Genomic DNA, 27,915 nt, shown 5'->3' with positions numbered 1-27,915 from the left:
AAAATAAACAAAAATAATAATGTATCTCTTAAATTGTGAGTGTAGTTGCATCTGATCAAAGGTGCATTTTTATTCATTAGCTTGGGTTAAACTAATTTTAGTTCGTTGGATCAGCAGCTATGCTAATGATGTCTCTATTTGTTTTTATGTTTTGTATCAGGGATTTACACAAGCTCCAGTCTGGATCCAGAACACCTGAGAAGAGATGATGCTGACCATCAGAGGACCTCAGATGATGCTAACCCTGAATCAACAAACAGAACTAACAATTATTGCTACAAGTGTGACTCCATCATATAAAAATTATTAATTAATACTATTAGCCTAATAATGTTCATCATCTAGCTGACTACGTCTTGTATTCATTTTTTATACTACACCTGTGTGTAGTATATAGTTTAAATACATTATTCTATTTTTAACAAAATGACAATAATGCCGGACTTGTTTGTACGGTAAATTTTTAATTAGGCCTATTTCCAACAGAATTACAATGTTATTATGCGATGGTGAAACTATTTACAAATAAACAGAAATAATAATCATTAATATTAATCGAAATCCGTCATTATTTTATTTATTTATTTTGTTCTTTTTTTTTACTTAATTACTGGATTTGAATCATTGGCATTTTCGCAACCTTTTATATATTTACAGTTGAGTTTCTGTAGCATATATAAGTTACTATTTGTGTGAAAGAACTTGAGAGAGAAAAAAAGTTCTGTCAAGGACAAAAATAAATGACGACTTCCTCTTCCTTGAGATCGTGAAACTGTGAAAAGGAACAATGGCGGCTCTGTTCGGAGAATACATGCTGAAAACAAAGTTTACTTTTACCTTGTTTACAGTGTTTGCTTTACTTCTGAACGATAAGACATTTACTTGTTACAGTTCGTCTTGATGTCAACGATGAAAAAATACAAATGAATAGTTTAGATGTATTTATTATCTGATGGATATTATCTAGCGTCAAAACAAACAAAAAAACTGTTTACTTCACTTGGACATATTCATTCACAGAATTGCGTCACGCCACTTCCTTCAGCGTCTTCCCACACAGACCAAACATACTAGAGAAGTGTGATATCATATAACTCTGTAAATAAATACCATTTAAAATCACGCCTCGCACACTTAACGGAACACGCTCCTTATACAAATACCCGCAAAACCTAAATGGTAGGCTATATGAAAGCAATGTTTCGAATAAAAACATGAAATGGTATTGCTACTTAAGAATTATTTAAAGAAAAAAAAATATTCATGATTTTTTGATGAATAGGGGGATCCAAAGATCAGCATTTAGAAATAAAAAAAAGCTTTTGTAACATTATACACTATACCATTCAGAATATATATATATATAATTTTTTTTATTATTTTTTTTTCGGAAAAGAAATGCTAGAAATTGAAATTTTTATTTCGCAATGATGCTTTAAATTCATCAAAAGTGATGATAGAGACGTATGTTTTACATTATTTCTATTTCAATTTCTATCTTTTAACTGGTTTACAAATCAAATAACTGCTGAAAAATAATCAATAAGAATGATTTCTTAAAGTTTATATACTACAAACACTTTTTTTTATCACGTAATAAGGCAGAATAGTTTCTATACTTAAATAAATTTGAACGTTTTTATGAAATTAAGATTTATACATCATCTGAAAGCTGAATAAATAATATTTCCACTGATGTATGTTTGTTAGGATCAGACAGTATTTGGCTGAGATACAAATAACTGGAATCTGAGGGTGCAAAAAAATCCAAATATTGAGAAAATCGCTTTTAAAGTTGTCCAAATGAAGTTCTCAGCAATGCGTATTACAAGACAAACATTAGGTTTTGTTGTGTATACGGTAGGACATTTACAAAAAATCTTCATGGAACATGATCTTTAATGCCTTAATGATATTTGGCATAAAATATAAACGGATACTGTATGGTTTTGGCTATTGTTACTAATATATCTGTGCTACTTGACTGCTGATGTGGGTCCAGGGTCACATCTGTCTTTCTATTCTTTTAAGAGATTCATAATAATCTGTGTGTTTCTTCTCCAGGTGCGTCTGATGTGGCCACAGAACTCGTGTCAGTGTTCGTGATGAAGGGAGACTCGGTCACTCTTCACACTAATATCACAATGAACCGTCGAGAAAGATTTAAATGGTATTTCATTGACGATCTCATCGCTCAAATCAATGGAGATCTCAGTTATATCTGCACCGATGTTCAGTGTAATAGAGAAGATGAGAGATTCAGAGACAGACTGAAGCTGGATCATCAATCTGGTGATCTTACGATCGCAGACATCAGCACTTCAGATACTGGAGTGTATCGACTACAGACCTTCAGAAGCAGACACACTGGAAACACTTTCAATGTTGATGTTAATGGTGAGTCACTAATGGATGCTTATGTGTTCAAATCACTTAATGAATATGTTTAGTATAATATGGACATTCAGAGTTGCTTTAAGACATTTATTGGGCTAGAAACTAATCTGTGTCCACTGGTGAGCCATTAGTTTTCAATTTAGTTCTCAACATCACATTTCTGACCACACAATTGAAATTGCTCTGTTAGTTCATACTCCTTTTTAGTTCACTGGATTCCAAAATGCGGAGGATTTGTTGTAAAATAAGCACATAAATTGTGTTTATAAGCATAAAAATGTTGATAAATATTGTTGGGATGCACCGAGATTAAAGTTTTTTTTTTCTTCACGTTTTTTTCAACCCCATTTATTTTGTTTTTTCAACATTGCATAAATTAAATATTTGTATTTTTTTGTCTTGGTTTTCAAAGAAAAAAAAAATCAATTACAAAACAACACTTTAAAAATAATTACTTTGAACTGACCCTTTTTAAAAGAAAATAAATACGGGAAAAAGTGTAAAGAATTCAAAAGTGTCATGTTGTGGCCATACAGAGTAGTCTAAAAGCACAATTAACTTCACTTAGGAACAAAAATCTGCCTTTAAACTTGACAGAAATACAAGATTTGAAATGTGTCATGATAATAATATCAACTGATATGAAAAATGTGAGGTGATAATTTCTTTTACCATATGACACAGCTCTATTTATCTTTAAATCCAGCAGAGTTGACGTTTCTACGCCTGTAGGAGTAAAGAGAGAGCGTTTTCAAGGTTTGTTTCTGTTCTAGAGGTTCTTCTTCAGCGGCTGTTGGTTTGTGTTTCAGGTGTTTCTGCTGAAGTGAAGAGAAAGTCAGTGAAGGAGGGAGAATCTGTCTCTTTAGACACTCCTGGAGTAAAAAACCCAGATGATGTGATCACGTGGTGCTTTAATGACTCTCTCATCGCTGAAACCACTGGAGATCAGACTCACATCTGTACAGATGTCCAGTGTAAAGAGAGATTCAGAGACCGACTGCAGCTGGATCATCAGACTGGATCTCTGACCATCACACACACCAGATCCACAGACTCTGGAGAATATACACTGAAGATCAGATCAAGAAGAAACCACTACACTGTCACGAGCATCAAGAGCTTCACTGTGTCTGTAACTGGTGAGTGTCATTGTGGCTTTACAGGGCAATATGAAGATCAATATCATTACTTTTTTGACATCACTGCGTGAAACTGTGTTGACTGCCTCAAACCTGTGATAAATTCTCTATTGGTTCCAGATTCAGGTGTGTCTTCAGCTGTTAAAGCAGTGATATATCTGGCTGTAGTTCTGCTGATAGCTGCACCTGTTGTTGTTGGAGTCATTTTCTATTTCTTCAGGAGCTCCATGAAGGGCAAGTATTACTTGAAGAAAAACACCTTAGCATTTAACTCTGTGTGTGATTGCATTCGTCTCTGTAGCTGTCACTGACACTACACATTTGTCTTTCTTTATCTTCTGTCACTTGTTGTTGTCACACAGATGAAAAGAGCCTTCAAGATCGGAGAGGATCCCAACCGGATCAGTGTGAAGACACCGATGCATTATTCCCATTTCAGTGAAGTGACAAAAACAGGTTCTTATTTATCACAGGACACTTACTGTTACCTGGTTTGGAAATGTTAAATCAGCTGTGACGGGAGGCAAAGATCATTTTACTAATGTAATCATCTGAATGTCATATATATATGTACACACAGTGGCTGTAAAACGATATCTTATAAATTAGTCGGCTCGTAAACAGTGCTAGAGATTTTATTAACTTGAGAGAATTTCTAAAGAAAAAATGTTAAATACCAGTTAAACCCAAGATGTTTGCAGTTGTTACGGATAAAAAAAAAAAATGTACTGGAATGATATTTATTACTCCTGAAATGTCTGTAAAGGTGAGATATGCTTTCTATATATGCTATTTTCCCATTGCACATATTCTGGACCGATGTGGAACGTTTAATTAAGAAAAAAGAAAAGGAAATTGCTTTACCGCTAAATGTTTACAGCTACACATATCTGCTACTATTATTAATATACATGGGAACGTTTCATATTTTAAAATGACTTTTTTTTATTATTATTTAAATGCTTTGCAAACTGTAAAAATGCCCTTAGATTATTTATGATGCATGTATTTTTATGTTATATTGTATTATTTATTTTTTAAATTAATTTATGTTTGTGTCTGCTTAGGAATAGATATTTGTGTCATTGTAGCCTTTTGTTTCTGGTTATGGCAATAATACTACTACAAATGATGAGCTTTATGGTTTACTGCACCTTGCTATTAGGTGAAGATGTCACTTTTTCATATTTGTATGTTTGATTTATAAGTTATTTTATATGGATGTATTTGTTAAAACTTTGAATAAATGTAGCACTGTGTGCTGAATGTGAATAATCTGTTTTCTAATAATGTTAGAAATGTTCTTTATTTAAACAAATTATATTTTAAGTGAAAGGATATTTGTTGGTAAGCATGTACCAGTGTTGTTTTAGTATCGTTAATACACTATTAGTTGTCTATAATATTTTTTATAAATTTTATTTTCCGTTTTAATTTGTTTTAATCGGTGGTAAATGTCGAAATATTTAATATTTTGACTGATTCCAATCAATTAATTAATTTTGTTACTGTTGTTGTTCATAGTTTGTCCACAATGCGGCGTCATATAACAAGTGTGAAGTTGTCAAATTATTTACCTTAGCAACTGTATTTACTTTTTACCCATTGACTCCGCTTTTAGAATGTTTTCACATTAAGTTTGCCGTTAGAGTGGGCGTGGCCATTATTAGTTTAATATCTGGCTTCCGGTCTCATCTACTTCCACAACTTTTTTTTTAATTTTTTTTTTTGCTTAAACTTTCAAACTGGTGTTGTCTTACCGTATTATATCAATGTTATCTTTATTATGAACATACTGGTTTTCCCATTTCCCTACAGCAGCTAATGAACCGGAAGTCTCGCACATTCACAGAAAACGGCTTATGTCATTATAAGTCAGCTTATGTAAATAAGGTGGATTGCAGTTATTTTCGTTTAAAAGTAGTCATCTAAATCTCAGTAGTTAAAGTTTGCCACCATACTGCTCTTTTAACTCTAATTTCTTAAATAAAAAAATTAATATTTATTTTCCTTTTTTATTATTATTATTATGCAGATTCTTAAATAACATATACATGGAATATGTAAAAAATCAACACAGCCTGCTATTTTTTAAACACCCATAGCAATAGGTGAAGGAAAAGAAAAGAAAATAACAAAACATAAGGAAACAAAATAAAGTCTGGGGGGGGGGGGGGTATCTGTAATGAAGGTATGGTAAAGGTATGTTCCTCCATAATGAAGATTTTCATATCATTCGTTAGTAAGAATAAGTAAGTTTTCAGACACACATCCAATAATAGACACAAACTGCAATGAAGGAGCTGTTTATCTATGAAAACATTTGAACCAGGACCACAAAACCAGTCATAAGAGTACATTTAAATATATATATATATATGTAATTAATAATAATATAGGCAATATTTGGTCAAGATACAACTATTTGAAAATCTGGAATCTGAGGACACCAAAGGCGCCAGGGTACAGGGGGCAGCTGTGGCCTAATAGTTAGAGACTTGGACTAGTTACCAGAAGGTTGCTGGGTTGAGGCTTGGTGTGTGTGTGTTCACTGTGTTTTCACTTCTCACTGCTGTGTGTGTGTGCACTTGAATGGGTTAAATGCACAGCACCAATTCCAATTATGGGTTACAGTACTGGAAAATGTCTTGGCTTTCACTTGCACATAGCAAAAATCATTTTGAAATGTAATATGCATAATGGCAAGGCAATATGAACAATGGCGATGTCTTTCATTCATTTGTCAAGGTACTGTATTCACCATAATGTACAAAATGTATAATAATTCATCCACCTTGTTTTGCTTCAAAGCGAGCTTTGTATTACTGTGATCCAGCTCAGAGCTGGAGAGTTTGGTTCATTTGAACTTGAGTTCAAAATTTGAAATCCTTATGGAGAAAACTAACTTGAAAAGTACTCCCATAGTTTATGAATTTTGAAAAAAAAAAAAAAAATCTTAATTAAATCTACATTTTATTTGGACTTTGTTCTATGTGTTAGGGATAGAATGCTGTCATCTACAGGTTTGTGGAAAAACGAAAGTGCAATGACCTCATATATCCAGTAGAGGTCAATAGGGACTCGTTTCATTTTCACTTCATTTTTCTTGATGCTTCAACTACTTTATGATACATCATTTGTGAATATGTATTTAAACATTCCTAAATGCAATCGAGATCTGTATTTATTTATTTATTTATTTGTATTTATATTTGTGTGTTTATGTGCGTGTATGAGATGGAAAGTTTGTTCAACTTTGTGTTTATGGTCTAGAACAACACCTTTATTTAAACATAGACATTTTCTGATTTATACTAGATTTGTTTATTTTTTTGACAAGTGAAATGAAAAAAGAAAGAAATCGATATTTTCACATTATGATCAAGTGACATAAAATATTTCATTTCTGCATTAAATTCTTGCAAATTATTAATAATTATTGTTGATAACGATTTATCTACAGTTCCTTAAACTGTCAGCAAAACATTACAGATTTATTCAGTCTACATCTGAATGCAACTTATATAAAATTGTAACCCATAAATGAGTCTATGATGTGAATCTTACTATTAAACAGTGCAATATGCAACAAATGATCATCTGGAATGTCACTTATTTAGATTTATTTTATTTTTTTTTTGATAATTTTATTTCAACTGGAATTTAAATTTAGATTGTAAGACTATGTATTTTCATATTTACAGACTAAAGATCCGAGATCTCTTTTTTTTATGATATCCGTTTTTTGTCTCCTCCACTTGTAGATGTGATGTCATAAACCAGAAAAAACACAGTAGCCACGCCCACCAAGGCAGAGAGGACCAATCGGATCACAGCTTCCGAAGTAGCACAACATTGACCCTGGCATTCTGAGAGAGAGAGAGAGAGAGAAAGAGAGAGACAGACAGAGACAGAGAGAGAGAGGGCAAATAACCAATAATGAAACGGAATTGTGATTTTCAATAAACTGACTTTAGTCTCATTATGACAATTTAGCAAAATCCCACTTCTGCTATTGAAGAAAAGTGTTCTCTGTAGATAAATAAACAACCAACTAACTGCAGCTCTGCTGTACCTGGACATGTGTGACAGAGTTGAGTGATGTCCAGATGTGTGGTCTGGTTTGTGATGGGATTGTTGATCACACAGCTGTAGCTGTTTTTCTCCTGATATTCCAGCTCCAGAGGTAGAGAGAGACTGATGCTGAGATCAGACACACTGATGCTGGACAATAAACTGTTTCCTTTGTACCAGGAGAGAGTCACATGACCCACATTCACCACTGAACACAACAATGAACAATTCTGCTGTGATGAAGAAGATGATGATGAAGAACATTGTGAAGTGTTACTGCTGATGACAGGAACAGGCAGACGAGCTGAAAACACCAGAGAAATATGGATAATAACAATTAAGTTTGTCAACTTTTTAAATGTTCTATCATATAAAGTAGCCTATGTTATAAATAACCTCTTATTCACCATAGACAGAAATGCTGAATGTTTTTAAAGAAAGTTTTTGTCCTCTTATCTCTAGTTTATAGACTCCAGTGTGTTGAGTTGTGATGTTTGTGATGGTCAGAGATCCAGTTTGATTGTCCAGCTTCAGTCGGTCTCTGAATCTCCAATCAAGAACATCATCATATGTCATGAAGTTTCCAGTAGCTCTATTGATTTCAGCAATCTTTTTGGCTCCAAAATTCCACAGTATGTCGTCATCTTCATGTACGTCAGTAACATCAGTGTTTAGAGTGACAGAATCTCCCTCCATTCTTGAAACTGATTGTATTTTGTTTGTCTCAGCACCAGACACACCTGGTGAACGTGAACAGGTTTAGTCAGAAATTAAGATGCAAAGTCTAAAGTCAGTTGTAAATTGTAATGTTTATATGCAAACAGAACAACATCCATTAAAAAAAGATTTCCATGACTTCTGTAGTAAGTCATGAATTCCGACAATTTCTGTATTTTTCTTTTTTAATTAAAATGTTTATCTCATGTAACGTCCACTAAATAAATGTTTACAATGTAACAACCTCTAAAATGCAGACATTGCCCCCCCGCCCCCCCACAAAAATTTAAATTCACTGATTGTCTTTTTATTCACTGTGAGATCCTGTGCACCTAAATAAAGTTTATAAGCACAGACCTGATGTGTGACACTATGACAGTAAGCCATAAAAATACATGCATAACTTACCAATCAGATGACACCAATACAAACAGAACAAAACTAACACTTGAGACATTTTCTTTAATAGTTCAGAGAAAGTCTGAGCTAATAACACTATCTGCTAAAACAATCAAACTGATGTAACCAAACACAGCAGTACTATTAAACTGGAGCGTGAATCCTCCCACAATTTTTGATCCTCCTAGTTCACACACACACACACACACACACACACAGAGAGAGAGAGAGAGACACAATGAGGATAGTTATTAATATTCTTCTAGTTCTTATTGGATCTTTAACTGTTCTTAATGGGAGAAAACATTATTTTTATCAATTTATCAAATTGATCATCACTGTAAAATAGAGATTTCTGAATTTCAAATTGTTGTAGTCAACTCAGTTGTTTTGAAAGAAAAGAAAAAAAACCAGGTTAAAACCATTTGCCATCTCTCATTGTTAGTCTCATTGAAATGTAACTCTAGCATCTTCAAGTCAAACTGAAACCTGCTGTGGTTAGTTTTCTTGTGTGTGAACTGCTTTGTGGACACACAGCTTTTACAGGAAAGTGCCCATTTGTTTGATGTGTGTTTGGTTTGTAGGTGAAGAGAATCTTCCTGTCCTATTTTTATGAACTTCACAGTCTGACTTTACCATGAATAATACTGACAGCAGATCATCGCTCAACACTGAACCTCAACACTGAACCTACCATTTATTATTTAATCTGCAGGCACCATGATGAGAAACTGTGTTTGACAAAGATGTTGCGAATCAGCTCAAGGGGGAAATATGAATAATCAATCATAACTAGTTATTATGATATATTAAAAATATTTAGATCCACTGTTAGTATTTACTTGACCTCTCAGTGTCAACTATCTGTCAAGTCTCAGAACGCTACTTTCCTGTTCAAGGAAAATAACTTTCTTACTGTACAATAAAATTTAGAGCATGTAGCTAAAATCTGCATGATTAGGGTCTTCTGTTAAGAGCAAACAATGAACAAGATCAAGTGCGATACAAATAAGACTTTACTTACTACATGAACACTTAAAATAGTCTTACATACACACACACACACACACACATGCATACAGTTGGCATAGTAAAAAGGGTTAAAGCTTAAAAGAGAAAAGAAATAAAGAGATGGATATGGTACAGTTTGATATTCAGTTCAAGTTCATTTGTATAGCTATTTTTACAATACAAATCATTACAAAGCAACTTTACAGAAAATTACGTTTCTACAATATTTAGTAGTAGTGGTGACTGTCAGTCTGTGCACGTTTGACAGGATTTTTCAGATTAAGAATTAATTTTTCAGAATTAATACAAGACATAGTCATCCAGACGATGAACATTATTAACAGTAATTATTATATGATTCAGTCACACATTTAGCAATATTTGTTAGTTCTGTTGTTGATTTCTGGGTTAGCATCATCTGAGGTCCTCTGAGGGTCAGCATCATCTCTTCTCAGGTGTTCTGGATCCAGACTGGAGCTTGTGTAAATCCTAGTTACCACAAAACATAGAAACAAATAGAGATATCATTAGCATAGCTGCTGATCCAACAAACTAAAATTAATTAGTTTAACCCAAGCTAATGAATAAAAATGCACCTTTGATCAGATGCAACTACAATCACAAATAAAAGATACATTATTCGAATGCTTGGCGAAAGAGATGTGTTTTTAATCTAGATTTAAACAGAGAGAGTGTGTCTGAACCCCGAACATTATCAGGAAGGCTATTCCAGAGTTTGGGAGCCAAATGTGAGAAAGCTCTACCTCCTTTAGTGGACTTTGCTATCCTAGGAACTACTAAAAGTCCAGCGTTTTGTGACCTTAGGGTGCGTGATCGGTTGTTACGTGGTAGAAGGCTAGTTAGGTACGCAGGAGCTAAACCATTTAGGGCCTTATAGGTAAGTAATGATAATTTGTAACTGATACGGAACTTAATAGGTAGCCAGTGCAGAGACTGTAAAATTGGGGTAATATGATCATATTTTCTTGACCTGGTAAGGACTCTAGCTGCTGCATTTTGGACTACCTGTAGCTTGTTTATTGACGAAGCAGGACAATCACCTAGAAGTGTGTTGCAATATTCCAGTCTAGAGGTCATGAATGCATGAACTAGCTTTTCTGCATCAGAAACAGATAACATGTTTCGTAGCTTGGCAATGTTTCTAAGATGGAAGAATGCAGTTTTTGTAACATTGGAAATATGATTTTCAAAAGACAAATTGCTGTCTAATATAACACCCAGATTTCTGACTGTAGAGGAAGTAACAGTACATCCGTCTAGTTGCAGATTGTAATCTAAAGAAAATCTAAAGATTCTGTGTAGTGTTTTTTGGTCCAATAATTAATATCTCTGTTTTACCTGAATTTAATAGGAGAAAATTTTTAACATTTTTAACACACTCTGTTAGCTTAGATAATTGAGAAGTTTCATCTGGTCTTGTATGTATATTGAAAATAGAAGGGGACCTAGTACAGATCCTTGTGGCACTCCATATTTTACTGGTGATAAATGAGATGACTCCCCATTTAAATAAACAAAATGGTAGCGATTGGACAGGTTACGGTTTAGCCTGCCCTTGAATACCTGTATAGTTTTGTAATCGATCTATGAGTATGTCATGATCTATGGTGTCGAACGCAGCACTAAGATCAAGTAAGACTAGAAATGAGATGCAGCCTTGATCTGAAATAAGGAGCAGGTCATTTGTAATTTTAACAAGTGCAGTTTCTATGCTATGGTGGGGCCTGAAATCTGACTGAAATTCTTCATACAGATCATTTTTTTTGCAGGAAGGAGCTCAATTGAGCTGACATAACTTTTTCTAAAATTTTAGACATAAATGGAAGATATTCAGCAAATCTACAGCCTGAAGGAAATATCAGTTTCCTAGTTCAAACTCCTTTGAAAACAGGTGCATATGATACTTAAATGTATCAATTAATAATTAATAACTAATTGTCTTTTTGTAAAAGAGTCCTGATGCACTTTGGGGCTCCAGTTGGTATCTGCTGAAGTGGTTTTATGAGGAAAGACCAATTCGAATCAAAGGATCTTGATGAATGAATAGTCAAGGCTGGAGGCCTCACATGAGCTTAGTGTGGTTTTGAGAGGTCTTAGCTCAGCATCTTCTCCTAGAATTCCTGAATTTAAAAGAACCACCTGTTCTGGTGATCAGTGATCTATATAGGGAGATGATGTCACACTCTCAGGATCTGAGTTATCCAATGAGGAATACCTTTCGCAGGGAAGTTTTACAACTCTTTGTTTCTAGAATTGTGTCTTGCATATGAAATTAGATTGTGGGGTTCATACCACATACCGTGGTGTTTGCAGGATGAGGATGCCATTTTCAATGGCTTCTCCCAGTGGATGATCAGGAATTAATTTAAAGAAAGTTTTTTGTATGAATTCATAATAGAAAAAAGTCCCTTTTTATGTGCATTATGTGTCTGTTTTTGAGAGACTTGAATTAAGAGTTGCTTAGCCACATTCCTGGGGTGTTGTAAACCTAGTGTTAGTGTTCCTATGGTTGATATGGAATCAGAGGCTTGTTCTGTCTTATTTGAGGTGATAGCTTCCTTTTGGGGGAAGGGTCCATAGACCCTTTGGTTAGATGAGGAGGCGTTAGATATTATTTGTTAAATGTAACAAATAGTTGTGTGTCTGATTGATCCAAATTCTACATAATTCCCCCTTTCGACCATTGTTGTCCGTCCAATAGATCAGCGATCGACGTCAAATGTGTAGAGCAATTGGACACGCATCTTCCACTCACGGCTGGGAGACAGTGGTGGCTCTCTGGCTGTTGGTGCCTCCAGGAGTGGTTGTGGTGCGCTGTGGTGATATAGGCTGTGGCAAGGTGTGGGTCCTAGAGCCTAAGCAGCAGGTGTCACCTGTCATCCTGAAGTGAGTTGGTCTTGGTAAGATGGTAGTTTGTCAATGTTGTTAGCCAGTAGGCTATCCATGGTACCTGCAATGTTGAACAGTCAGGAAGACAGAGAATTGCTATTGAGATTCTCTAGTGTGCAGAGAATTTCAGACTGACCTAGTGATGATGTCAGGAGAGAAACAGGTAGTTATTAGCCCTCTGTTTTGCTCGAACGTCTCTGGAAATCGGGTGTTTGCGATGTTTCTTGGCTCTTGTGGCGGCATCAACTTGAGCTTGCCTGAGTTGTGTTGGTAGAGGTTTCGCTTATTGGCATGTGGGCCTATTGATCCATGCAACATTGTCTGGTTGCTTCTGGGGTTTAAGGAATACTCCTCTCTTGGAGGGTTCTGATGCTATGTTGCATCAGGCAAGGAGTCAGAAGTTTGTCCTTCTCAGTACTCCTCAGTCGAGTTTTGTTCAAAGAGCTCTTTTGCTAGTGACAGCAGCTCCTGTAACCCAGAAGCAGGCATGTCCACCTGTCCTTGTGTAGTCACCGTTTGGCACCTGTGTGAAGGGTGTGGAGGAGGATGTTGTGGTTGGCTGCTGTTGGACATACCATAGTATTTGCAGGATGAGGATGCCCTTTTCCATTGCTTCTCCCAGTGGTTGGTCTGGAACTTAAGTCTTTTGTCATTGTGATGTTCTGCCCTCCACTGGCTAGAGGCTTTCTGCAGAAGAGTCTTGCATCATGGCAATGCTGGGTCCCATCTGGTGCCTGCTTTGGATTCTGGGATGTGTAGTTCAGAATCAGAGTGGTCTTACAAACACCTTTAGTGGAGGCCTTGTTCTTGTTAAAAGCCTTCTGTGTCAGGATGGAGGTTTTGGAGGAAAAGGCTCTTGAAGCTGGTGTCCTCCTCCATGCCAGGGTAATTGCGAGCTCCGAAGTAAGCTCATCAAAGTCTGTGGAGGTAAGCATGGGGATTTTCATGCCAGCCCTTTTTGGTGTCTAGGGCAGCAGTCCGTCCATGTTCAGACTCTGGGTCTGAGAATTCCTTTATGATCGCTTGTTTAAGCTGCTGGTGAGGCCACTCTCAGGGTCAGTTCCTTTGATGTCCTCATGGTCTCTGTTTCTGAGCAAGGACTTGGATTTCAGCTCTGGCTCCATGCAGATGGCTTTCTCACACCTCAGCTCTGGTGTCTATCTCATTAAGTTCCACATACGTTGTTTTTAACAGTGACTTTGTGTGAAAAAGTTCTCTTTCCAAGCCCTGTCTGATGGCTTTTTCCAGCATCACTTGGTGTGTAGCAGCTGTTAGAGCCTCCTGTAGACTGGTGATTTCCTTCTGTTGCGGCATTCTGTAAGGTTCTTTACATCCGTTCTGTGCTTTCTCTCATTGAGAAGGTGTCAGTTCCCTGTAGAACTCTGTGGCTTGCGAGTTCAGTTTATTTACCTCCTGTCTGAGCTCCGTGAGGCTGTGGGCCAAGGAGAGGATGATGCTGGTCAGAACCTGGTGGTTCAGGCTAGGTGTCAGGTGTCCACTTGTGTCACAGTCTCGCTGTTCCTTTCTCTGCCATGCAGGTCATTGGCTGCTTTGGGCTGAAGGATGTCCATCACAGTTCTCTGCTGGGTTTGCAGGTGGTCCTGTTGAGCTGGCAGGGCTGGATGTCTGTGGAATGTCTGCGGCATACTGGCACACTTGTGGGAACACAAGAGATAATAGAAGAGACAGGAATTAGGCTACTAAAACCTGTACAATTCATTAAGGGGACAACAGTTGTTAGAACTGCTCTAATCTATAGTAACAGGGAAGATGGTGATGGTCAAATAGCTGAAATGTTAAATGACAATGTCCTAATAGCTTTAGGAAACTAAAAGGAATGATAAAAAATAAAAAATTTGATTTAATTAAATCTCATATTTAATTAGAATAAACTTAGCTGAATCTGTACCTTCAGGCTAAAAACTAAATAAAGGAAATGGAATCACAGAGAGGTAGAATAAAGTCAAAGTAAAAATAACACAAATTGAACCAACAAATGTGAGGAAGGGGAAACCTGAGTCTAAACAATTGTTAGCACAAACAGGAAGTGAAACCAGGAATGAGAGGGAGAGAAAGAGAGAGAGAGAGAGAGGAGTGGCTTGAAAGTTACACTTTACACGCACACCTGTTTAAGTGTCAGTCAGATGCTGACAGCTAGCAGCAAAGGGATTAGCCTGTATGGCTGCTGAAAGAGTTAACTTTGGGTACACGCAGTTCTTTGATTACACAAAAGTCTGTGGAGCGAGTGCTGATTTTAGATTAACCCAGAAGAGTCTGCTCACACTTTAATGAATGAATGAATGAATGAATGAGCTTTATTGCCAGGTATGTTCACACATACGAGGAATTTGTTTTCGTGTCAGAAGCTCCGCAGTGCAACAGAATGACAGCTTTAGAACAAAAAACACAATAAAAGAATAAAAAATACTAAAAAATACAAATAAGTAGGTAAGTGAAGTGACCACTTCATGGGTCACATGTTGCTAGGAGACCACTGCAAACTCACATCACAGCCCAAGCAGAGCAACGATTTTTCTGCACTGTCAGCATGCATAGGAAACTAACATGTGATCAGATGAGGTGGGCTCAGTCATGATGTCACATGCAACTCATTCACAAATCAAAATAGCACGTTATTATGCAAGATTAATGCAAGATCAAACAGAATGTGGAGCTAGGTTATACAATTAATTTTGACAGGTGTGGTTAGCTGGTGAAATGGTTGGTCACAGCTGCTGCATGTTCAGCTCCCATGCTTAGACCATACTATTTGTGCGCCCTGCCCTTCATAGCGTGTTATTCACTGTGCTAAATGGTACTAAACACTTAGTGTTTATGTAGTCTAACATACACACACACACACACACACACACAAGCATACATTTGGCATAGAAAGAGGGGTTAAAGCTTAAGCAGTAAAGATAAGTGAAATAAAGACATAAAGCTATGGTACAATTTGATATCTGAAGGAAACATCTGTTTCCTAGTTCAAACAAACATTTGTAAAAGCTGCATATGATACTTAATTGATCAATTAATAAGACTAAGTTTGATACATGCAAGTTTCGCCTGTTTGATAAAGAGTCCTGATGCACTTTGGGGCTCCAGTTGGTCTCTGCTAAAGTGAGTTTATGAGAAAGACCAGTTTGAATCAGAGGATCTTGATGAATGAATAGTCAAGGCCGAAGCCTGGCAAAAGCTTAACATGGTTTTGAGGGCTCTTAGCTCAGCATCTACTCCTGGAATTCCTGGAATCTTTAAGATTCTTATTAAACTAATGTGTCGCATAGGCATCAATATATAATATACACTCTCTTAATTGCAGAATATTTATCACGTGCATCCACTCCTTCATGTTGTCTTTGCTGTAAACTGGTTAAAAGGGACAGAAGTGAGAGACTTATTTACCCTCATTTGATAAAACTGTTTTGAAAAAAAAAAAAATTACATTTAGAAATTTCTAGAATCTTTGTTTCAGGTTTTTATTTGTAACTACAGTCTGTTAGTCATGTTTTGATAATGAGATTAAGAAGCTGTCATATCTATTCACAGAACTGCTAATGTTGGAGTTGTAATGTGTTTAATATGCCATGGATGTTTACTATTGCTTAAGCTGTTTAAACTATTTTAAAGTGATCTTAAGTTTAAATTAATTACCAGCAATGCATAAAACAAGTAAAACATATTTACAAGAACAAATGATTTTACTTAATTATATCAGATTTGTAAGTGAAATTTGCACTTATTTTTGTCACAAAATCTTGAAGTGTTCCTGTAGCTCAAGTGGTAGAGCATTGCTTTAACAAGCCCAATGTTGTGGGTTTGATTCCCTGGGAACACATGATAGGTGAAAATCGTCAACCTGAATGCACTGTAAGTCGCTTTGGATAAAGGTGTCTGCTAAATGCATTAATTTCATTTAAATTTACACAATAAAATTTAACAGGTCAAGATACATGTACTTATTCGTTGTTTTATTTTTATTTAACTTAGTTATCATTTCCAAATGTGTAAATTTACTTGAAAAATGCTTGTGCAAAAACTTGCGAAATAAAAATTAAGTAAATTTACTTATTGTTTTTTTCAGTGGAAAATACGAACTCATAGATACCAAACATCATATAGATGAGGTTATATTAACTAGTGATCCATCATAAGCATGTATAAAACATACAATACACAAAACACAATATACAAGAACAGTAACAGCATGCACAATGCCCTAAAGTATATGCGAATTAATTCAAAGAAAGGTTTTTCTATGAATTAATTAAAGAAGAATCCCTTTTTATGTGAATTATATTTCTGTTTTTGAGAGACTTGAGTTAAGAGTTGCTTAGCCACATTCCTAGTGTTATCAGATAGTGTGCTTTTGGTTGCTATGGAACCAAACTTGTTCTGTCCTATTTGATGTGGTAGGTACTTATTGGAGAAGAGCCACTCCTAAAGATAAAATGCCATGCACCAAGCTCACACCCAAAGCGCACAGCATCCACACTATGGAAAGCCAATTTAACATTTAATCTATAAGCCATACTAGTATCTATTTTCATGGTATTTTCATCTTTTTTTAATGTTGCTGACAATCCCTCAGAGTTAAAACAAACCAATATCCCGGAGTAATGCATGCACTCAAACAGTACATTGACTGAACTGCTGTGAAGATGAACACCGAGCCGAGCCAGATAATGAACAACAGACTGACTCGTTCACGAGTGAAGAACTGGTTGCACCGGTTTTCGGATCACCAGTAGTTCTTTCGGACAGTTCCATTCAATAAACCGGTTGAAGGAAACGGTTCACCGGTTCTTTTGCGCTCGACGTAATGGCGTCATTTGCGATGATTGCCCTTGATTCAAGCCTTCGGTTTACCTGCGCTCACAACACTAGCACAGAATCAGTTCAGAATCAATCACCAAAAGAATCAGTTCAGTTCAGACGCTCTGTGTGTCGGTCTGCTTCACGCTGAATCACACATGCGCAGTATCATCGGCTCCTCGGTTCACGAATCGGACACGTCTGACAGAAAACGGTTCTTCACTCGTGAACGAGTCAGTCTATTGTTCATTATCTGGCTCAACTCAGTGTTCATCTTCAGTTCTCTCTTCACAGCAGTTCAGTCAGTGTACTGTTTGAGTAAATGAATTACTCCGGGATATTGGTTTGTTTGAACTCAGAGGGAGTGTCAGCCACATTAAAAAAGTTAACAGCTTAAGTCATTTGTGGATTAATGCGTATTGGAGACGCAAACCATTTAAAACGATTCAGTTCAATTTGAAAATATCTTAAACAGTGTTCTGAAGATAAACGGAGGTCTTAAGGGTTTGGAACGACATGAGGGTGAGTTATTAATGACATAATTTAGATTTTTCGATGAACTAACCCTTTAATGGATACCTACTAAATTTTTTATTTCTGCCCAGTATGGTAGCAATACGTTGAAACAGGAATAAGGAGATGGATGTACTTTTCTGAGGAAACCATATAAAAAAGAAAACAATTATTTGTACACAAGCACATAGAAAATGTATTTTGTCCGTTTGTAAACAATGTAATTTCATAAACAATGTGTTTTTTGGTCATTTAGTGACCTCCGGTGGCAGGATGGAAATAAAACACCAGTTTTATTATCTGTTATTTTCCTATTTTTACTTCAGTAAAAAATAAATATCATACCAGAGCTGTATGTGAAACTTTTTTTTTCTTTTTTTGCATATAGCACTTGTGTTACAGACACTAAATGTTTTTACATTAAGGCTCTGTACATGTTCTGTTCATGGTCTCTACTGTACATGGCACAAAAATAACCAAACCTTTTGGTTTTTTTAGACAAACATTTACTTTATCGGAAAAAAAGGTCAAATATATATATATATATTGGGTGGTGGGCATAGATAAAAAAATTTAATCTAGATTAATCTCACTGTGATCTTGAAATTAATCTAGATTAAAATGGCTCATTCGAATTCTGCCGAAGGCATTCAGAATATGTGTGTTACCCAAATAAAACTGACAAACAGTAAGTCTTTGAGAAGGGGTTTATCAAGCTAGGTGGTGCATTAGAAAAGGGGCTCATCTCCTGTTTCCAAAATACATCCCAAAGTGCTTGAAAAAGCTGTAAACTAATTCCACATTGCACAAGGTGCAAACAACCTTACGCCTGTTTCACACCAATGTTTAAGTTTTTTTCAAGTTTGTAGGTTTCAAGGTACAGAAACCAAATAATTAAATGTAAAATAGCACTGGATTGTCTTCAATGTAAAAATGAAATATACAATCAAACCTACATTTATTCAGACACCTTCAACATTTCTCACATTATTACAGTTTTGCTATATATCAAAAATTATACCTGGTGTCTGAATAATTTTTGGTTTGACTGTTAAAACTACAAAGTAGTCAATAGCAGTGAGAGATTTTCTTTCATTTTCTTGTATTAACATTACAGCAGCCAGTAGCTAAATTAGCCGCAGTCACTTTAAGAGACGATGAACGCATCCAATATAATACACATCCCATTTTTTCCTCAACTGTTTACTTTCACTTTCACACAGTTTTTTCGAGCATAATTTCCAAGGTGGATATTTTGACATATTTTGTATGTATTTGTCGGCACAAGAGCAAAAATAAGCAAATTCGATGCTCAAGTGTTTTGAGATGCCTTTCTCGGTTCTCGGTTCAGTGTCGCTGTCCGTGATGCGCGGCTCTCTCTCTCTCTCTCTCTCTCTCTCTCTCGTGCGCACCGAACACCAGTAACCAGCTACTCTGTTCAGCTTTTCCGCGTCTAGTTTTTGGATGCTTTAATGTTTAAATCGACAAGCGGTACGGCTTAATAACACGTGAGAAAGAAAAGCTTTCGTGACGATGCGCAGCAGTGGCCCGTCAACTGTCCTGAGCATCTTTTAAGGCTGGCCTCAGCGAGTCAGTTATATAAAATATCAAGGTGAAAGTCATCATAGCTTGCTTAGTATAGACCCAGCTCCCAACCCAACGTTGAGAATAGATTAACGGCGATATTTTTTTTATCGCCCGATAAGAGTCTTGCTTTAACGCAGCACGTTAACGTCGATAACGGCCCACCACTAATATATATATATATATATATATACATTTATTCATTTAGCAGATGCAAAATAAGTACTGGTATCTAATAAAGTACTAATGAATAAGTACTAGTACCTAATAAATAAGTACTATTTTCTAATGAATAAGTAATAGCACTTAATAAATAAGCACTAGTATCTAATGAATAAGTGCGAGTAACTTTACAAAAGACATTATACCTAAGCACAGGTAGTTAATGAGTAAGTATTATTACTTACTGGAAAAGATCCTAAAAAAATATGTTCTGGTAACGTTAAATTAGATACTAATGCGGTTTATAGATTAAATGTTAAAACGACTTGCCATAGCCGCACACTCCTTTATGACATTATTTCCCTGTTCCTCAACACCTTTGCGTAGCCAGTCTACTGGGTGCGATGGCGGCGCCGGTTGCTGGAGGATTGACGGAGTTTTTAGTTAGTGTGGCAGTGGCTTCATGGCTTGCGCAAGGTAAGTAGCTTATTTGCTACAATTCATTTTTCCGTCAAGTTGAAAATCAATGATTTAGTCATTTTAGACACATTTTCTACAGAGCGGTGAGCTGCTCAGTCTGCCTGTTTGCGTCCGTCTTCAGCGTATCTGGCCTGTTAACGACCGATTACTAGCTTCGTAATATTTTCACACAAATTACATTTTGGGAAATTATTGCACTGCAGTTTTTGCTAAAATCTAAGAATGTTACTTAAAGATAAAGTTTGTTATTATAGTGTTGGGAAATTATCTTGGCCTAATGGTTAGAGAGTCGGACTCACAATCGAAAGGTTGTGAGTTCGAGTCTTGAGTCGGCAGGAATTGTAGGTGAGGCGAGTGCATGAACAGTTCTCTCTCCACCTTCAATACCACGACTTAGGTGCCCTTGAGCAAGACACTGCTCCCCGGGTGCCGCAGCATAAATGGCTGCCCACTGCTCCGTGTGTGCGCGTGCGAGTGCACAATGCAGAGCACGAATTCTGAGTATCGGTCATCATACCTGGCTGAATGTCACTTTCACTTTCACTTTTACGTTACTCAGGGCTGCCAACTTTTGAGTTCAGCTTAGAGTGAGATTATGGGGGAGGGGGGAAAAAAGCTCAGGGCCGAGCAAGGAGGGGGGCCCGTGATTGGCTGTGGAGCAGATTGAACACTAGCCATCTGATCGCCTTGGATTCTAAGCAGTAATAAAGGCTATGTCGATTAGCATTTCATTATAGATATACTTTATAATGATGAAAATTATAAAAATAAAGATAAAACATATTGCTGTAGTCGTGTGTTTATTAGTCACGTTGTATCGATTAAGCAGTTAAATCCTCTATTTATTCAGCTGCAGCGATATGGAGTTAGAAATGTGTCTTTATTACATGCGAGAAAAATAAAAGATCTGAGAGAAAAAAAAAAGTTTGAGAGAAAAAGTTATCACACTGATAGCAAAAAAACATTTCATGAGAGAAAAAATAATATTTGAGAGAAAAAGTTTTCATGCCAGTAGCAAAAAATAATAATATTTGAGACTAAAAAAAGTTTTGAGAGAAAGTATTTTCTCATAGAACATAAAAAATATACATTTGAAATTTTTAAAATTATTTCTGAGAAAAAAATCTCTCTCAAAATACTTTGAAAAAAACTCTCAAATATATATTTTTTGCTATCAGTGTGAAAATATTTTCTAAAAAAAAAAAAGTGTTTCTCTCGAAACGCTTTTCTTTGCTCTTGATGCAATTTCTTGCTCTCGTGTCAGGATTTTGCTTTCACTGTGAGAATTGTGTCATGGGCGGGGCCACGTTCCTATTGGCCAGTCGGGTGAGCATCGTCTTGTCTTGGGAGTCGAACTGATTCATAACACCATTGTTCGGTTCACCTGCATAGATGCCGCCTCTGTCTTATGGCTAGTTAAGTTGAGCAGTGAGCACGGACACTCCAATGTTTGGGTAAGATGATGACACACAGCTGGCTGAGCAAGTTCAGTATCACTGAAGATTAAACATTAAAAAATAGCACTCATATTCATGAATGAATGTGTATTATATTATTTGCTTGCTAATCGCTAGTAAAGCTAACCAGCCATCATGCTAGGTAAACTTGCAAACTCACCTGGTTTATACTATGTTTAAATCAAATGCCAAATTAATGTTGATTTAGATAGTTTCACGCCTTATTTAGTGAGTAATGATTGATATACCGTTTGAAAGTGTCCCACCTAGTTTTGTTTAAAATAGTCTTTGTATGGTTGTTGCACTACATGTTTAGCTACACTGCATGTATAGCTCACAAACTCAGCTACACGGGGCTTATTCTAAATATTTTTTACCATCTAGCCGAGGTCTAGAGCTGACAAGGTAAATTGCAGGTCTAGGACTAACTCTTACATTAGCAACCCACAAATATGTTTGTGCCTGTACTGTCATGGTAATTATTTTTTTATTTTAAATCTTTCAAACGGTATGTCAATCATTGTCTAACGTTAGCTAGTTGTAGGGTTGCCACCTTCCATGCATACTAACGTTAGTTGAAAGTTGTACGGGAGGTTGTATGAACAAGCAGTTACTCTTCAGGTGCTTTGAGGCTAGCAAGTGCAAAGGTAGAAACTAGCTCACTACTCACTAAATAAGGCGTGAAACTATCTAAATCAAAACATTAATTTGGCATTTGATTTAAACATAGTTTAAACCAGGTGAGTTTGCAAGTTTACCTAGCATGATGCCTGGTTAGCTTTACTAGCGATTAGCAAGCAAATAATATAATACACGTTCATTCATGAATATGAGTGCTATTTTTTAATGTTTAATCTTCAGTGATACTGAACTTGCTCAGCCAGCTGTGTGTCATCATCTTACCCAAACATTGGAGTGTCCGTGCTCACTGCTCAACTTAACTAGCCATAAGACAGAGGCGGCATCTATGCAGGTGAACCGAACAATGGTGTTATGAATCAGTTCGACTCCCAAGACAAGACGATGCTCACCCGACTGGCCAATAGGAACGTGGCCCCGCCCATGACACAATTCTCACAGTGAAAGCAAAATCCTGACACGAGAGCAAGAAATTGCATCAAGAGCAAAGAAAAGCGTTTCGAGAGAAACACTTTTTTTTTTGAGAAAATATTTTCACACTGATAGCAAAACATATATATTTGAGAGTTTTTTTCAAAGTATTTTGAGAGAGATTTTTTTCTCAGAAATAATTTTAAAAATTTCAAATGTATATTTTTTTATGTTCTATGAGAAAATACTTTCTCTCAAAACTTTTTTTAGTCTCAAATATTATTATTTTTTGCTATTGGCATGAAAACTTTTTCTCTCAAATATTATTTTTTCTCTCATGAAATGTTTTTTTGCTATCAGTGTGATAACTTTTTCTCTCAAACTTTTTTTTTTCTCTCAGATCTTTTATTTTCTCGCATGTAATAAAGAACCAAAACTCACTCCATACAGCGATAGACATTTCCTGGATTTCTTCTGGAAAGCGTATTTATTTTCCGAGAGAGAGCGAAGTGAAGTAAATCTTCAGATGGAGATTTACTTCACTAAAGATACACACGTACATGACAATCAAAGCTTCTGACTGATCGCGATTTATTGCTTTTGCGATTTAATTTCGATTAATTGTGCAGAGCTACTATAACTGGAAAATACTATACAATGAAAACTGTTCGGCGTGGTGATGTTTAATGTCTCTGACAGCGTTTGTAGTCCCATTTAGCAACTTGTTAGCAAACGTATTTTTTAAGAAACATAACAGTTTTAAAATAAATCACGAGTGGGCTGTTGTAGAACATGAAAGTATCTTGAGCTTGTGTAAACCACAGACCTTATTTTAGGGATTTAATCAAACATTTGCATATATATAAAATTAAAATGTGGTTCATTCTGTAGTTTTGAATTATTAATTATTTTAAGTACTGCAAGGTACCACAGTATTACTTGTTATAATGATGCTTCAGCTATTATTAATTGCAAGACATTTTTATGTTGTTTTGACAACATCAGTTTGTTGTATGATGCAAACACAATAAATTAATATAAAAGTATTCAAGACATCTATGCCATGTTCTCATCTGTTTAGTGAATGAATGTGTAAATCAATTATGTTATTCTTTGGTTTGTTTTAATGCTGTTAATATCATGTTACATTATGCATTCAGAAATATTTCTTTATTAACAATCTTCACGATTTGTAGGGGGGAAAAAAACAATGTACAGCATTTTCCTGTTGTTGTTTTTTTTGTACTCTCTGAGAAGTGTTTTTATAATTTGCTGTTCATTTCTTCTTCAGGTTTACTCAGCGTTAATGCAGAAATCGTCTCAGTGTCCATGTCAGAGGGAGATTCAGTTACTCTTCTCACCGGTATTAAAACAAACCAAGAAGACAGATTTAGATGGTATTTTGATGACACTCGCATCGCTTACATCAGTGGAGATCCCAGTAAGACCTGCACAGATGTTCAGTGTAATGATGGCACTGAGAGATTCATAAACAGACTGAAGCTGGATCATCAGACTGGATCTCTGACCATCAGGAACATCACAACCACAGACTCTGGACTTTATACACTGACGATCAAGACCAGCAGCGATACAGAGACCTTCAATGTGTCTGTCCATGGTGAGTGATTAATGAATGCTTAAAGCAGGGAAACTCATTTGCACAATAATTTTGATGGTTTGTTCCTGTTATAGAGTTTTCTAATCAAACAGATCCTCAAGCGGCTGTTGGTTTGTGTTTCAGGTGTTTCTGCTGCTGAACGAGATACGATGAAGAGAAAGTCAGTGAAGGAGGGAGAATCTGTTACTCTAGATCCTGGAGTAATAAAACAACCAAATGATGTGATCACGTGGTGTTTTAATGACTCTCTCATCGCTGAAACCACTGGAGATCAGACTCACATCTGTGAAGATGTTCAGTGTGATGACAGATTCAGAGACAGACTGGAGCTGGATCATCAGACTGGATCTCTGACCATCACAGACACCAGAACCACAGACTCTGGACTTTATGAAGTGAAGATCAAATCCAACACAATCCACTACAGTACCACCAACACTAACAGCTTCACTCTTTCTGTGACTGGTGAGTATCATTTTTGGCCAAAGGGAAACAACTCTTACAGGAGAACATAAAGGAAAATGTTGTTGCCTCTTTTTATTGTAGTATGTCTTGGTATCAAAGCATCGGTGCTTTTGATGTCAGTGTATGAAACTTTATTCTTTAAACTGAATCAGATTCACATGTGCTCTCTCAGACCTGTTGATATCTTGTAATATTGGTTATAGATCATTCTGACAGATTTGCACACACTAATGTCTGTGTGTCTTTAGTTGTTTCAGGTTCAGGTCTGTCTTCAGCTGTTGTAGCAGGAATTGGTGTTGGTGTCGTTGTACCTGCTGCTGCTGTGATTTACTATTGCCGCAGGAAAACCAGAAAGGGTAAGTATACTTGCAGATAGTATCACTGTAAAACCCGACAAGTTAACTTAACTCAAACCGTTTGAGGAAACCGATTGCCTTAAACCGTTTAAGTTGAAAAAACTAACAGTTATAAGTACTCTGAACTTAATTCAGTTGAGTTCACTGAAAGAAGATATACATTGCATTCAAGTAATTAAGTGATTAACTAAGTGATAATTGAGAATTAGTGATGAACAGCTGCTGTTAACAAACAGAATCACTGAAGAAAAGAGAAACACAAGAGTTTAAGTTAAGTTTACTTGTCGTTTTTTACAGTGAACTCATGAATAATTATAAGAACAGTTTAAATATAATATTTACTTATTTGTGATTATATCTTTTAAGAGTATGATGATTTACAACACAATGAACACGTTGCATCCACTTAATTATAATGCATTATAAGTCTCATATCTTGCCATTTTTCTGATGCTACTTTACTTAAAGTGTTCAAAGTCCACTTATATGTCAGATATCAGATCAGAAGAATGTGTAATATGACACAATTGCTTTGAACTATTTTTATTGTAATATCAGTTTGATTATTTTGATAGTACCCTTTAGACGGCTGTTGATAAGTAACTCTGCAACTACACTACTGTGACTTGCGGTCGTTGGAGTATCACTATGTCTGCTACTGTAAATATATACGAACACTTTATTTTGATGGTCAACCAACAGATAAACTGACTATAACTGTATTTGCAAGTACATCAACTTATTAGATTCTACCATTCTTGAGCATACTGATACTCTAATGGTGTAGTGGCAAAGTCACTTATAGTTGATTGATTAAGGGGGCATATCAAAATAAAATGTAACCATATAAATATTGCAGTTTTTTTTAAGTTGGAGTATTAATCTCACATGATGTATCATAATTGTTATGTATTATTCATGATATAACATATTATAAGTGATTTTATAATGCATTATGCATTCGTTATAATGTCTTAATAATACCCTTATAATGTATTATAAATACAGGCTTCATAGAAAGTGTTACCCATTTTTTTTTTTTTTTTTTTTTTTGTACAGATGAAGGAACCCCTCATGATCGGAGAGGATCATTTGCAATGACCGTTTGCATGCTTGTTTGAGCATCAGCAGCTGCACACGATTGCTGATGGCACCCCTTTCCCATTTAATGATTGGATAGTTACAGTTTGAGTAAAAAAAAAAGTGCATTTATTTAGTTTTTGTGGGTTAGTTAATGGCTTGTGGTGAAGGCTTTCCTTTAGCGGTTTCATATTTAAGCAGCTCTCGATGAAGTTCAATGTATTTGACTATTAACTTATATAACCATAATGTAACCACTAGGTGGTGCTATTTATCTTCAAATAATTGTTTTGCTTTAGATCAGTGCTTGCCAAACTTATTGATTCGGGCTGATTTTCATTCGCAGTCCCTGGATATAAAAATTCTTGTAATGTGTACTGCATTAAGTTTAGACTTGTTAAAGCACTTATTGATTTTCATTGCTTCCATTGTTAAGTCACTTTATATTTAAATATACCAAATATACTCTAAATGCTAGAAATGTAAGCATTATATTTTGGTAATCATTTGCCAGTGTTATTTTAGTATCATTAACACACTGACAGTTATTAATTTTCAATTACAGTTATTAATTTTCTCACTGTTTTATTTCCTGTTTTACTGTTTTGTCAGAGTTTTAGCAATTTTATGTCACTTATCTTTTAAATGTCTAGAATCATACAATAATAATAAAACAAGGTTTATTATGCAACTATTTTATTAAAATGTTTTAAATAGTTTTTACCATGATAGAACCTGGACATCCTTAAGTTTATACAATGATTTTCTGTTTTGATCACTGGTTATTGTTTCAGTGCAGGTGAATTCACTGGTGACGTGATGCCACTGATGCAGTGGCATGCAGATTGTTTTTCTGTTTTTTTTTAATTCACTGAAAATTCTCTGTAGCAAAAAAAAAAAAAAAATTTATTCAATAATTTCCAAGTGGTAAATATTGACAGATTTAAGCGTTTGACTGAGGCAAACTGCCATTGCACTATACTGTTATTTTGCATAGAATACATTGTTTAACAATACTTTTGCACACTCATCCAACTGTATTTATTACCAGTGTTCTTATCTTGCTGTGTTCATAATGCACAAACAATCACTACATTGCACTCCTATTTATATTCTGTACATGCTCTGTTCAATACTTTATATAGCAACTCCACTGTACATTCTGTATACCATAACTTTACTTACTCTGCACTTTTATGTATATAAAACACTATTTTCTTGCACATCTGGTTAGATGCTAACTGCATTTTATTAGCTTTGTATTTGTACTCTGCATAATGACAATAAAGTGGAATCTAATCTAATCTTGTTTCCGTTGTTCTTCGTAGTTTATCCACAAAGGGGCGACATATAAATAGCAGTGAATTCATGACCGCGATGACAGCACGTATGATTCATTCGCGCGAAACGCATCGTTCGAAAAGAATCGATTCAAAGAACTGATTTATTTGAATGAATCACTTCCTTAAAAATTGCTGATATATCTACGTTTTCGATCAAAACAGCTTAATGGTTATATGCTAAACTTAAAAGTTTCTAGTGTTTCATAATCATTTTTCTCAAATAACGAAAAAGAATCAATTCCAAAGATCTGAATCTACGCTTATTAGTTTAAGCCAAAAACATACACGAACATCAGCAGCGTTCTGAAACTCCACACCAGAGCAATAAATGAATCTCCC

General features: G+C 35.7%; 3 protein-coding genes across 5 annotated transcripts in view; 2 read left to right on the top strand and 1 right to left on the bottom strand.

Moving 5' to 3' along the window:
* The window catches only part of LOC127988172 (SLAM family member 5-like), a 177,353-nt gene that overhangs the window by 6,008 nt on the left and 143,430 nt on the right, over positions 1 to 27,915 (bottom strand). The window contains exon 4 of one of the 3 annotated variants that reach the window (XM_052590792.1): positions 7,225 to 7,405. The exons of the other annotated variants lie outside the window; for them this stretch is intronic. Within the exon in view, the coding sequence (XP_052446752.1) occupies positions 7,266 to 7,405 (140 nt within the window). The 3' untranslated portion in view covers positions 7,225 to 7,265. Of the gene's footprint in view, positions 1 to 7,224; positions 7,406 to 27,915 lie in introns of those variants that run through there. 3 annotated transcript variants of the gene reach the window in all.
* Positions 2,045 to 4,811, top strand: LOC127988173 (uncharacterized). Its single transcript, XM_052590793.1, has 4 exons — positions 2,045 to 2,397; positions 3,207 to 3,536; positions 3,657 to 3,770; positions 3,899 to 4,811. Exons 1-4 carry the CDS (start codon positions 2,106 to 2,108, stop codon positions 3,976 to 3,978), a joined length of 816 nt encoding a protein of 271 aa, XP_052446753.1. The 5' UTR covers positions 2,045 to 2,105; the 3' UTR covers positions 3,979 to 4,811.
* LOC127988167 (uncharacterized) lies at positions 20,107 to 27,510 on the top strand. The gene is made up of 5 exons (XM_052590784.1): positions 20,107 to 20,201; positions 24,003 to 24,332; positions 24,456 to 24,797; positions 25,046 to 25,153; positions 26,213 to 27,510. The coding sequence occupies exons 1-5, from the start codon at positions 20,129 to 20,131 to the stop codon at positions 26,272 to 26,274; spliced, it is 915 nt and encodes a 304-aa protein (XP_052446744.1). The 5' UTR covers positions 20,107 to 20,128; the 3' UTR covers positions 26,275 to 27,510.

The sequence above is a fragment of the Carassius gibelio genome, chromosome B22, assembly GCF_023724105.1.
Source record: "Carassius gibelio isolate Cgi1373 ecotype wild population from Czech Republic chromosome B22, carGib1.2-hapl.c, whole genome shotgun sequence".
Classification (NCBI taxonomy): Eukaryota; Metazoa; Chordata; class Actinopteri; order Cypriniformes; family Cyprinidae; genus Carassius; species Carassius gibelio.
Note: the sequence above shows the minus strand (reverse complement) of the source record. Positions and strands in the feature narration are given on the sequence as shown.